Source organism: Rhinatrema bivittatum, chromosome 5 (genome assembly GCF_901001135.1).
Source record: "Rhinatrema bivittatum chromosome 5, aRhiBiv1.1, whole genome shotgun sequence".
Taxonomy (NCBI): domain Eukaryota; kingdom Metazoa; phylum Chordata; class Amphibia; order Gymnophiona; family Rhinatrematidae; genus Rhinatrema; species Rhinatrema bivittatum.
In genome coordinates this window covers 319,407,154-319,420,644 of record NC_042619.1, presented here as the reverse complement: position 1 = coordinate 319,420,644, position 13,491 = coordinate 319,407,154, and the positions used below count along the sequence as shown (strand labels likewise).

At 42.6% G+C, this 13,491-nt stretch overlaps 1 protein-coding gene across 6 annotated transcripts in view; it reads left to right on the top strand.

Annotated features, from left to right (window-relative positions):
* SHROOM2 (shroom family member 2) overlaps window positions 1-12,625 on the top strand; it is a 359,555-nt gene extending 346,930 nt beyond the window's left edge. For 3 of the 6 annotated variants that reach the window (XM_029604364.1, XM_029604363.1, XM_029604365.1), the window contains 2 exons: window positions 8,069-8,341; window positions 9,048-12,625. In XM_029604364.1, the coding sequence (XP_029460224.1) occupies window positions 8,069-8,341; window positions 9,048-9,314 (540 nt within the window). In that variant the 3' untranslated portion in view covers window positions 9,315-12,625. The remainder of the gene's footprint in view (window positions 1-8,068; window positions 8,342-9,047) is intronic. The other 3 variants (XM_029604361.1, XM_029604366.1, XM_029604360.1) reach the window with 1 other exon arrangement.
* Window positions 12,626-13,491: the final 866 nt, after the last annotated feature.

The window sequence follows — 13,491 nt, the reverse complement described above, 5'->3', positions numbered from 1 at the left end:
TTGAAAAACGCTTTTATTGAAGAAATGAATATGTTGAGTATCGGGGAGTCCTCTGAGAGCTTGACAGCTCGGAGGCGGCCATATCAAAACTCCGTACATGGTGAATGACGTTGCATATATTGCTGCATTATTGAACCTTTTAACAAATGAGGAAGACTTACTTACAGCTGCACCGTAGATATTTCATGCTAAGATGTGCAGTGTCATATAGCCCTTCAGGGAATACATTAATCATCAAAAGAAGTGACCTATGATTATAAAGCCCCAGCGCTTGTAATGGCTTACACATATAAGCCATACATTGCAAGGGCGCTGTATGATGGTCACTCTTCGCACACAATAAGAGCCTATTTATGTAGCGGAATATATATTTTTTATTTTGTCTTATCCAGCAAATCGACATGCTGTTTCAAAGGAACCCATGCCTGAACAAGAGGCAAAAGTGAGGTGTCTAGTGACAGCTCGGAATTGACTAGCGCTATATTTTTATCTAAAATGTAGCAGAATTCTACTGTCTAGGGCTCCCAGCAGCATGACTAACAGATGCGTTGGAAACTGAAAGCCATTGATCTTGTAGGTTCAAGAGATGGCCTCAAACCAGACTATTATTACAGGACATTACATTCATGTATAATAAAATGTGCACCCCTCCCCCAGCACTTGCTTATGGACCTGACTCCCATTTGTTTGTCTTACAGGAGTAGAGTATTACATCTATACTACTTTATAGCAACTTTCCTGAGCCTTAGCACTAACAGAGTTGTCCCTTTTCAGTCTTTTAAAAATATCTCACCAAATCTGTCCATAAACTTAAATCCAGTATCTTTTTCTCAAGCTTTTCTGAAAACCCTCTTCGCGGTTGGCCGTATCAGCTAGTAAAGAGTGCAGCTCAGAGATCGAATCCTTACACTGCCTGAATTCAGTTAGAGCTATGTTGCACTTATCTTTATAGGGGGCTTTAATTAGCAAACCCTGTGAGATGGAGATATTTAAAGACAGAAATATTGCATCCCAAGGGCTCCCTGCCTTTCTTGAGTACTGAAGACACCTATGTTGTGAAAAGAATATATTCTGCATTAGACGTCAAGATACTTATTTGAAAAACACAGGGCTCTTTAAGGAAATTCCACAAAGATATCATCTGAGAGCAGAATGATGAACTAGCATTTAATTACAATATTGACCACACAAGGAGGCCTGGCCTAATAAGAGTAAACTAGTATTCCATTCTTCATAGATGTTTTATGCATCCAGAGTAATATAGACATGTGATGGCAGAAAAAGACCATGTGGCCTATCTAGTCTGCTCATGCACCCCAGCTACTCAGCTCTACAATCCCTACTACTCCCCCAGAGTAGTAGGGATTGTACTCTGTGCTTGTCTCGTGCTCTCTTGAATTCAGATACTGGCCTTGTCTTCACCACGTCCATGGGGAAGATGTTCCATGCATCCACTATTCACTTTGTAAAAAAAATATTTCCTTACACTATGCCTGTCTACCCCCTTTCACCCTCATCACATGACCCCTCTTTCTAGAGCCTCCTGTGCATTTATTCCGTGGAGGTATTTAAATATCTCTATCATATCTCCCCTATCCCGCCTTTTCTCTAGGATATATACATGGGTAAATCTGTCCCCATATGCTTTAGAACAACGACCACTGACCATTTTAATAGCCTCCCTCTGGACCGATTCCATCCTGTTTATATCCTTCTGAAGGTGCGGTCTCCAAAACCTTCCCACAGTATCCCAAATGACATCTCACCAGGGTCATAGAGAGGCAATAATCCCACCTTATATCTGCTGACCATTCCTTTCCCTATGCTGGCCAATGACCCCCCCAGATCCCGCTCTTTGTTTGGGCTTAGAAGAATTTCACCCACTATACTGTGCCACTCCCTTGGGTGTTTGCAGCCCAAATACATTCCTCTGCATTGTTTTTAGCATTAAATCTTAGCTGCAAGGTCTTAGACTATTCTTGAGCTTCACACACCTTCCTGGCTGCTACCGTGTTGTAGATTTTGGTATCATCGGCAAGAAGACAACCCTTTCCTGATGACCCTTCTGCAATGTCAGTCACAAAAATGTTGAAAGAAAACAGTCCAAGGACTGATCCCTGCAGTGCACCGGCAGTATCGTTCCCCTCCTCAGAGTGAGCTCCATTCACCACTACCCTTTGCCCCCTCCCAGTTTCTAACCAGTCAGGTCAGGGCCAGCATTTCCGTTAGGCAAACTAGGCAGTCGATTAGAGCGCCAAAATTTGGGAAGGGCAGCAGAATCCCACCAGCAGGAGCCCCAGGGGCCTGCTGTGCTGTAATATGTCAAAGAAGGTGGAGTGTTGTGCCGGAGACAATGCCCCTGCTAGGAGGGGGTGCTGTGCTGTAGCTACCACCAAAGGGTAAGATGGGGAGCAGGACGCATGACCAAAGGTTCGCCTAGGATGCCTAATTCTCGTGCAGGCTGCTATTTATTTTATTTATTTATTTAAAACATTTATATTCCGTCTACATTAGCCATGCCATGCCATGCTAGATGGATGACAGCAAAACACAAAAACGATAGACACAAAACAATACAACAAAGTAATAAACAACTAGTAGACTAAATCATCATACTCTTAAAATATTTATTGAATAAATCATTTTTCAGTGCTTTCCGAAATAACATAATCAGTCAAGGCATGTATCTCATCAGCTAAGTGATTCCAAGCATAGATTAAGTTGTACCAAAATACCTTCTCCACTTCCTCACCTCACAGCGTTCCATGAAATCTGACCTTTGTCAGGGCCGGCGGAAGCACTAGGCGAACCAGGCCTGGGCCTAGGGTGCCGACCATTAGGGGCCGCAAGCGGCAGCGCCAAAGAGGAGTGGAAATACGGCAATCTTCACTCCTCTTTGCTGCCGTTCGCCCCCTAATGGGGGTGGCGGCATGACCAGGGGGGGCGGGTACAAGGCAGAAGATGCCTAGGGCATCTGGTCCCCTTGCACTGGCCCTGCCCTTTGTGTAATTATTCTGCATGGGCCCTGAGTTAGTTTATTTATGTTGCCTATGTGGCACCATGTCAAAGGCTTTACTGAAATCCAAGTGCACTACATCTAGCGCTCTCCCCTGATCCAACCCTCTGGTAACACAATCAATTAAATTGGTTATATTTATCTGACCATGCCTACCTTGGATCTTGCAAACAGTTGGAATCCAGAAACTGCACTATCCTCTGTTTTAACAGCAATTCTATTAATTTACTCACCACAGACCTGTATTTCTCAGTCCCCTCCTTATTTTTGTAAATAGGAACCACATCCACCTAAAGAAGCTCTGAAAGGTCAGCCAGTTCCTGTAATACCTTCGGATGTGTCCTGTCCGGCTCTATTGCTTTATCTACTTTACTTTTAGTTAGCGCCTCACGAGCACACTTTTCTGAAAATCAGTTGGAGCTTGCCTTTCTAGATCCACTGAAAAGTTCAGCTCACCCCTTTGCAGTGATGCTCAGAAATACAACTGAAACTCAGGACTGCTAACCCACGTCCCTGTATAAGTTTTATCAAGAATTTCTTAGTTACTCTAGACATCTTTCTTCTCCACTCAAACCCAAACATACACTTAGCCATTTCCTCAAAAAATGTTTCCTACCAGCCCTTGGTCAACAAGGGACAACTGTGGTCATCCAGGTAATCACTTTTGGGAGGGGGAGAAAAATAATCCTAGAAAAGGCAACGAGAAATATTTCTTTAGTGGGGGTGGGGGGTGGCAGGGTAAATTACAGTTGGATATTCATGACTGCCAGCCAGTAAGTGGTTCTTCAAATAAGCTATGGTCATTCCCAACAGAGCTGATCTCAGCCGCTCAGTTTTCTGTGCCTAGGAGAGATTAGCTGTACTCATTAAGAGATCGTTGGCACATTTTCAGAATATTCCTTAGAACTAGGAAAGGATTATATTGAATCCCCTTTTATTTCTTTAATCATGGGGCTGGCTAGAATTTGAATCATGTCTCTATACAACTGTCTGCATGCTAGAAAACCAGGAAGCCTCTTAAAATTTGACTTGTGCTAGCAAAATCAGCATACATTAAGCTTAGCAGTGGGGCTGGTCCGATGCCTTTCATTTGGAGACAAGGATTTGGTATTTGAATGATTAAAAGATGACTGGTAAGGCTCTTGGCTAAAACTGCTGATGCACAATTCTTCCAGCCGCGGTTTAAAGCTTGCAGTACACTGGAACTTGAAAGCTTTGTCCTCTGAGGGTGGAACATGTTGATTTTTGTATATTCAAATCTTAGTCTCCCCTGTTTCCAAGAACACATGCTGCAGTTTGGTGGTATTAAGAGAGTGAGATAGATTGCCCAAGAGAGAGCGTTAGTCCCACATTACTCTTTCCTCTGCCTGCTTGGGCAGATGTGCGTGCTGCATGCCAGCCCTGAAAGAAGCTGAATCTGGGCATATGCAGACCAACATTGTGGATGGCCCTCTTCAGCTGAGGAAGAGCTCAGCCACAGTCAGGGCTGATTTATGTTGGATTGACAATGCTGTAGGTGGTTGAGGCTTTAAGGGAGTTTTCTGTCCACAAGACATTTTGTTTGGCGTGTGATCAGTGTTCTCTCTCTCGTTTTTTTTTGTTTTTGTTTTTTTTTTCCTTTCATTCTGACAAAAGCTAAGCCGCCTCTTCTAGTAAAGGAGTTTTGGGGGTGGCCCAGTGAGCAAATACTGCTATTGTCAGAGATAAAAGTTCAGTTCCTAGCTCTGGCTGCTCCTCCTCAGACTGGCAGAGACTAGGGACATTGCGGAGATAACGTTGACAGCCCCCGAAACAGAAGCAGTTCCGGCAGTTACTCAAGAGTGACGCCAACTGGCTGACCTAAGAGCGCACGCCTGCTAGGTTCCAAAAGGAGCCACAGTCATGATCTCTGAGCCTGAAGACTGTTACTGTGGTGACTGAGCTAGAGGGCTAGAGAAGAAATAGAAATGGGACTTCCTCCACCCCCACACACAATTAGCGTAGTTCCAGTAGAGGCTGATTCCGATTGACATGGAAGCCCAAAGAAGCAGGAAGCATCCCAAACAAACTGTATGCTTCCCAAAAAAGCTGATCACAAATGGGAAACCTATTTAAGCCACTCCCACCAGATCACAGTCACAGCATTGCAAAGTTTTGATCCCATTTTAACCAACAATCAAATAAATGCAAAACCGGTTAAAGCCATCCAGATCTTACATTTGGAGGCGTATAAATTAGAATATCAGCCACAAAGTCTTCAACACAGCAAAAAAATATTCCTAGTAAGGCGTTTGATTAAAAAAACAAACAAAACCAAGTGATCCTCGAAATAAATACCAACATTAGAAAGAGAGAGAGACTGAGGCAGAATAAATCCTAAATGATATTGTTACAAAAAAAAATTGGGGAGTTTTTCTCCCAACTCAGCTTTTGGGGGGGGGGGGGGGGGGATGAAAGCTGGACATAAAGGCTTCTAATGCCATAGCCCAACCAGGAGACCAGGTCCAATTGAGCTGAAAGCCCAAAGAAACTGGAAGAAGCCACTGCCCATCCCTCCGTCAGAAAACAATCACAGCGCCCAGTATGAAGGAAGAGCTCTGGGTGCTGCTGCAACATGGATTTCACATCTGCTGCTTGCAGGGTAATGGGCTTATTTCTAATTACATTTGAATTTGGGGTTTTCATCCTGGTTTCTTCCATAGTTAAAAAAAAAAAATTGCATTTGACTCTTGTTTTTCATAAAATGAAATATTACAATATTTCAAATTAGAGGATTTTTTCCCTCAGAAAATTTCAGTGGTCTTGTGACTCAGCTGTCTTTTCTGCCTTTTTAAAAAATATCTATAATGTCCCTTGATCTCCTCTAACTTTAATGATAGTGACTGCCTACTAGAGGCATTGTCAAGGTGCAGCTCTGCAGTGCCAGGAGAATCGAGGACATACTGCTGGATCCATGCCAGCTCAGCCAGAACATTCAACACCTATGGCAGCCTTCGTCACAGACTCTCTGGCCTAGTGTGGGGGGCCATATCATAGGAAACTCAGCAACCTCTGGCATGCTTTAAAAAAAATCACCGGAGCCTTGAAAAAATTGCCCTTCCTTTAAAAATTCTATAGTGCAACTAGGTGCAAAACTATCAAATCAACTTGTTTTGGTATCATATATATGTGGTTTTTGCCACTGAAACCAGCTGTAACCACTGGGCCTATAATCATGTACCACTATTGATTTGTAACCACTTTTTTTTTTTTAGGTGTTGTAATTGCGCATAAAATCATTTAAAACATCTCTTGATGCTTCTCCCATTCAAAACATCAGCAGCAAGTATCTCTGTTGTTGACTAAAACGAGTACTTATCTTAATGTCCTCAACATTTGGACTACTTTTAAAGGAAAACTCGTGTTGTACTCCTGTTGAGGAAGGCACCCAACGCTGTCAGCATTTTGATGACAAAGCGTCTGCTTCAGGGGCTAGGAGAACTTAAGACAAATAATGAATTAATTTCTAGAATTCCTTATACCAAAAACAAACAATATTCTTACTTACTATGTCAGTATCTCTTTCATTCGTATGCTACCTCCATTTTACAGAGTAGAGGCGTGTGACGTCATTGCGCTTGTCTATTTAACAGGACCTCAAACCAATCACAAACCCAGGATTTTCTGTCGTAACTCTAAATGCAGAGTCATTGAACAAAAACACTGATCAGGCCCTGTTAAGTAGACAAGCGCATTGACGTCACACGCCTCTACTCTATAAATTGGAGGTAGCATACGAATGAAAGAGATGCCGATAGATAGTAAGTAACACGTTGATTTGATAATCTTGCACCTCATTGTTGTACTATATGCTTTAAAAAAAAACAAAAAAACCCAAAACATAAATAGGTATGGTCTGCAACTGGTTTAAGGCAGCGTTTCCCAACCCGTGTGCTGTAGATATGCAAGTGAAATTCTCCTCCAGCTAACCAGGCCCGATAGAAAGACAAGCTGAGGCAGACCTGAGCTGCCACCATCTTCAGCCTCAGCAAAGACTTCCTTTTATTGTCCTCCCCACACTCACATCTGCAGGATGTCATCCCGCTAGCAGGAAGAGTTGGCGAATAGCGCACACATCAGCTGCGGCTCCTTCCTTCCTTCTCTAATAGCTTCCCTCTGTGGTTGAGACCACTCAAGGCCCCATAATCCTGTGATGTCTGACAATTGCGAGATATTGGAGGGGGAGGGGGGGAGACAGATGAATGTGCCAGGTGGTGTAGGGAGGAAGAAGGGTCAGATGAAAGCTTCAGTTGGGGGGTGGCAGTCAGGGGATGTAAGCTGATTATGGCAGGGGATGGGAGGAGATGCCAGGGAGATAGGGGGAGGGTTATGATACCAGATTGGAGGGGGACAGGAGGGAAGATGATGATGCAGGGAGGGGGAGGTAGGTGACAAGGGAAATGAAGTTAATGATGCTAGAGGGGGTGGGGGAAGAGAAATGAATGTAGAAATGATAGGAGGTTGTGGGGAGACAGAAGAGAAGGTGATGATGTCAGGGAGGGAGAGGAAAGAGGAGAAGTTGATGACACCAGCAGGTGGGGGGAAGGAAGGGAAGGTGATATCAGGGGACTGAGGGAAAGGGAGTTGAAAATGATTGCCAGAGGGGTGGAGGAGAAGGTAAGTGAGGGTGTGCCACGATGAAGTAAACCCTGAGCTTGGAAGTACCACAACATGATAAAGGGAATGACTAGTTTAAGGGACAGGAGACACTTTTTTAAAACAAAACCATGAGAGAAGACCTTTTTTGGCCTTTTCAAACTTCATCTTTTCCTCCCTGAAAAGAACAGATGAACAGATGTTGACAGGACTTTATGGACTAGTATACTTTGAGTGTCTATGATAGGTCAGTGAGTCAGAGAGCTTTCATCTCAGTTAAACCTTCATATACAAAATGACATCAAAGGTTTTTGTACAAAGCTTGATAAGTCTGGCTTTGTGAGTGTAGCATATCTTCTGATGTTCACTCCCAGGCATGCTTATGTCAGCTCCATGTTATACTATTTTATCATTTCTTTCTCCTCTTGTCTTTCACAGCAAGAGCTGATAGACAGCATTAGCAGAAAGCTTCAGGTGCTGCGTGAAGCCCGGGAATCTCTCTTGGAAGACATTCAAGCTAACAATGTGCTTGGAGATGAGGTGGAGGCCATTGTGAAAGATGTCTGCAAAGCTAATGAGTTTGACAAGTTCAGAATGTTCATTGGAGACCTTGACAAAGTGGTCAACTTGCTGCTGTCCCTGTCTGGTCGACTGGCCAGGGTGGAAAACGCGCTGAATAATTTGGATGGAAGTGCTTCTCCTGAGGAAAGGGTAAAGAAAATCTTACAGGGGTTCCATTTAGTATTTGAGGGATTGAAAGTGTGGAATGTATCTTCCCTGCCTTTCTGCCCTCTCCCAAGAGGCAGCCTGGCACAAAGTAAATGGGATGCTTCTGTTTTTGCTGATAAATTTATCAGCAATCCTGTCTCGGGGTTCTTCCCCGAGTTTCCGTGAAAGATAAGAGATGTTTACACTCTAATATGCCATAGGGAGGTTTGGCCAACTGGTAGACCTCAGTCCAATTTTGTCTAGCTCAATAGTTGACCATCGCCACTGTTGGGAACGGGAAACAGTGTGCTTCCAGCCTGGAACCACTTATAGAGAAACCAAAAGGGGCATTGATCGGATGATGGGTGACATGCTGGGCTGGCTTGTGTATATTGAGTATGGAAGAGGAGGAGTTGTGCAGCGATACAGTCCCCATCCTGATGTCTCTGTTGCACATTCATTGCAGTGCACCTTGGCCTGGAGCAGCCTTTAGGGTCACTGTGCACTTAATCTTATTTCTGACTTCACCTGGGAGGGAAGAGAAGAAGAATTCAGAGGGAGTGGGAGCAGAAAGGAAGGTGCAGTATTGCAAAGGTAGAGATGATAGGAGTATGGGGAAGGTGACAGAGCCGTTTAGCAGTCATCCCCATAAAAGACTCTTGCATTGAGGAGAGGGGTATAAAATGCATTTATTTTTCTGTTTTTCAAGCGGACGTTGGAGGAGAAGCAGAAGTTGCTCACGAGGCAGCACGAAGATGCAAAGGAGCTGAAGGAGAACCTGGACCGCAGGGAGCGCATCGTCTTCGACATCCTGGCGAGCTACCTGAGTGAGGAGAGCCTGGCAGACTACGAGCACTTTGTGAAGATGAAGCCAGCTCTTATCATTGAGCAGCGAGAGCTGGAAGACAAAATCAAGCTTGGGGAGGAGCAGCTGAAGTGCTTGACCGACAGCCTCCCCCTCGACAGGACCAAATAGCAAACAAGTCCAGTCGAAGAACTTTAACTGTGTGTCTGGGACGCTGTCCCCAGCCTGCGCACGGAAGCAGCCTCATCTGTGCAGACAAGGACGATGGTCCCCGTTCATGACGAGAAGGGGAAACCAGGGGGGGACGGCTGTCGCAGTAGCAATAACTTTTTATTTTGGCCTGTCTGAATGATATATTTAATTATTTTTTAAACACTATTTTAATGCCACACTGTACAGCTCTTGTCTGTATTTCTCCCTGAGCCTTTAGAAATTTCCCCCTGAAGAGGAGAAAACAGAATGTAAGTTTCAGATTCAGTTTTATTGTGAAGTCCTGTTACAGTGCTTCTTGTAGGCAGGAACGGTTATAGGTTCTCCAGAGTTTTTACTGATTCTATAGAGACTTTACAGAGCGCTTGAAACCCCCAACGATGGATGGCTGCATGACAGCGAGAGCGTTCTGAGTGCAGGATTTTAATTTCTGATAGTTAAGTACACACTGCAGGGGAGCGATCTTCGTTTTAATCTGCCTTTATGCTCTGGATGTTGGGTTGCAGATCTTTCTATGAACCTATCATATCGAAAGCAATTCTTGGTTTTATTTATCATGTTGTGACTTCCAGTGTCTTGTTTCATTTTCTCATACAGAACACAGCAATAAAGCGGCTAGTTTGTATTTTAACTTACAGCCTGAGCCGAATATGCATATAAAGGTGAAGGGATGCACTTAAAAGTAATCCAGCACAGATAAATAGCAATTTGTAATGATATACACTGCCATTCAGCAAACAGGATCCCATGCACATTGCACTTCTGGAACGCGCACAGCCACCTCTAAGTTGCATGCCTAAGCATACTGTGGCATGCGAACAACAAGGCACCTGCTCAATATATCAAAAAAGGAGCAATGCTTATATTTCTATTACTCAGGTATGATTGGGTAAACACGTGATACAGGGGGTGATTTGTCCAAACCATTGACAGTGCTGATACTAGAACCCAGGAGTTCTAAATTCCAGCATGATGGTCTCCAAAAGAAATAATGTTCCATGTTAAAGTGACCTTTTTTTTTTTTTTTTTTGTGGCAGGTAAAAGAAAATCAGAAATTGGCATTTTTCCTGTCCCCCACCCCCTAATCATGCACAGTACTGCTTTGCCTGAATCCATGCCACAGCCCACTTGGCAGTGAACCCAAATCTTGCATCTTGCGTGGTCAGAACAATTCACATGTATCCAACATTGCACACTTCTGTTTGCTGTATAACTGCAACGTGTGTGTTGCACAGAGAACCGTGGACCATGAGGACAGGCATTTTAATGACATGCCTTTGCACTGGAGGCATGCTCTATGCATACTGAATTTTTGTTGTTGTGTTCTAGATGGGGGAGCGAAAGAGTGATTTCTCTGTTGCAGTTTTCGCACCCTTCATTTTGTTCTTTTGACAGTAAATGAATGAAGTGGTGCCATTCACTGCTGCTCTTGTTCCTTTTTTTTTACTTGTCTTCATCTTAGCATCATCACATCCACTATTACACACACTACACTGGTTTGATCTATTTCATAGGAAGTTCTTTTCCTTTGCAATCTAGGCTTCAGACACTCAATTATTGTACAAACCTTTTTATTCCAGTTTGGGCTCTTAAAGCTGTGTTAAAGTCAAGAGACCCATCACAAAACAAAAGCTTCCCCAAATCAAAATATTGATAGGATTCATTCCCCTGCACCTCCACCCTTCCCCCAATACTTTTATTTCTTCTAAACATTAAAACTGCAGCTTGTTTGATCTTCAGAGAACACCATATCCAAAGAAAGAAAACATTTTTTATTTAAAAAAAAGAAAAAAAAACATATGAACAACACTCCGACATACCTGCTTCCCTATCGGATGGTGCTGCTTCTCACAACACAGTTGCAAGTCTTCTGTTATTAACAGCGGGTCGGAACCGCTAGCATGCATGAAAAAAGAATAACTCTGCCTGGCAATTATGTTCATTTACTCCATGCTTGCCAGCCGCTCGCACTACTATTTAGCCAGTGGAACAATTCAGAGGAACAGGTGGTGTTTGTTCAAGTGGTAAAAAGGAGACCAGTTAAAAGTAGGTGTGGTATATAGCGGATGTTACACTTTCAGCAATAATCAAGAGTTGACAAAACAGCAGCTCATACACTGCGTCAAAAAAAAAAAAAACAAGGAAAGCCTAAGAGATAATCTGAAAGATTAGTCCAAAGTGCAGATAACTGGCAAATATTTCAAAATGTATTCACAGCATCAATATAAGGATAATTCAACTATTGTCCTGCAGTTCCCCAACACTGACCCTGTTTCATCATGAGGCTGCGTCGGGAAGGACAAAAAAATTCTTAATACAAGGCAGTTTCAGCTGTAGTGTCTTGTATCAGGATTTTTTTTTGTCCCTCCCAATGCAGCCTCATGGCAAAACTTGGCCTGTGTCGGGGGACTGTAGGGTGACATTTGGATTATGTTTATTTTGATGTCGCAAATAAACAATTTTGGAATATTTACCAGTTACCTGTATTATGGACTGATCCTTTTGGATGTTACACTTTAACCACAAGGTCAAAGTGGATCAGAGCAGGACAAAAACAGGAATACCACAAATATAGGCGAGCAAGCCACTGTTATTGTAGTTGAGGCTGCGCACATACAGATACCTCCAATGTAGATGTGTGATACACCAGCAAACAAAAATTACATTCCATAAAAAAAAGAGTTGAGCTAGCTCTAAAATGTGTATTTTGCCCTCCGTGATTATTTGTATTTCTTTAATTTTAATACTGTGGTTATTCTGATGACAGAGTGTATGTGAAATGTGAATCCTAATGTAATTTCCGTATACACCTATTATAGGATCCAAATCCTTTTTTTTTTCCCTGCAACACTTATAACACTGAGAACACTTCAGCATCTATTATCCTTTTCACAAGGTGGCACATACTGTGCATTCTGCTATGTTGTTTAGCAAGCATGCTCGTAGATCTCTCTTTAAGCAGCAAACAAAACATATGACTGTCTGTCAGCACTATATTTAAATGAAAAAAGTAATATTGCATTTTTTATTTGTTTTAGACCTGGTATTAGTGGTCGGGATTAGACAACTTTTGGTGGTGGCCAATTCTTTGACTTTAATCTCTTGGTTGTGGTTCTTTCTTGTGTAGCAAGAAATGTTATCTGTAAGGCTTTCTCATTACAGCCCAATGTGAAAATGTGTACAGATTTCCAGCCTTGAATTTCATATTTCCCTAATCATAAACATCGTATTGCTTGATGTTGAGGAAATTAAACTGCCCAGTTGTTTCAGCATATATTGCGTTTTGGTGCATTTTATTGAGGTGTCTCTGTGAAGATGGATAGCTTTTTTTAAAATTATTACTCTGTATATAATGTCAGTCATTATTGAATACACAAGGCATTTGCTAGTTGAATGTTCAACAAAAAAGGAGAGTGCTTCTCTCAAATTTGCATAGCCTTAAAAATAGAAGGTAAAAAGGTTGTAAGTCCAAATTCATTGGGATCGTTGTCCAGTGCTGAGATAACCAAGTGGCTGAAGAATCTGTGATCAACTGAAGGCCCGATCTAATTAAACACGAGTAAAATGTGTCAGCTAAATGTTGTCTCACATTTTCTTTATTCGCACAGTGAAAACTGCGTTCTCCCACTGCAGTAAACTAATGGCATGTTAATTCATCAGGAGCTTAAAAAAAGAAAGCTTGCTAAACTGAAAATGTGTGCAGAAGACGATCTTAGCAATGCATCATATACAATTTACACACACAGAATGTTTTCTTACACAGATAATGTCTTATGTGCCAAAGACACGCTTTGTGCACAAATGTGTTTTGCAACAAATTCCTAGTACAGGGCCGTCGCACCACAAACTCCAGCTTCAGCCCCCATTGACCAACAGCCTGAGTAACTTCACTCCAGCTCTGACCAGGAGTTAGATTCCAGCATTAAGAAACCAGGAGCTAAGCCTTCTTCTGCATCTGGGAGTAATAGCTAATGCCTTCATTAACATGGGATTTATATGCAGGAGTGCTAATTTGGATGCAGGTTTGTGTGGACTTTTGCTTTTTTGTTTGTTTTTTGTGACATGCTAAAGTCCTTGTTGAATTAGGAATTAAGTTGTAAGCACAAAAAATGTGCACCCAGCCATGTGTAAATCTGTG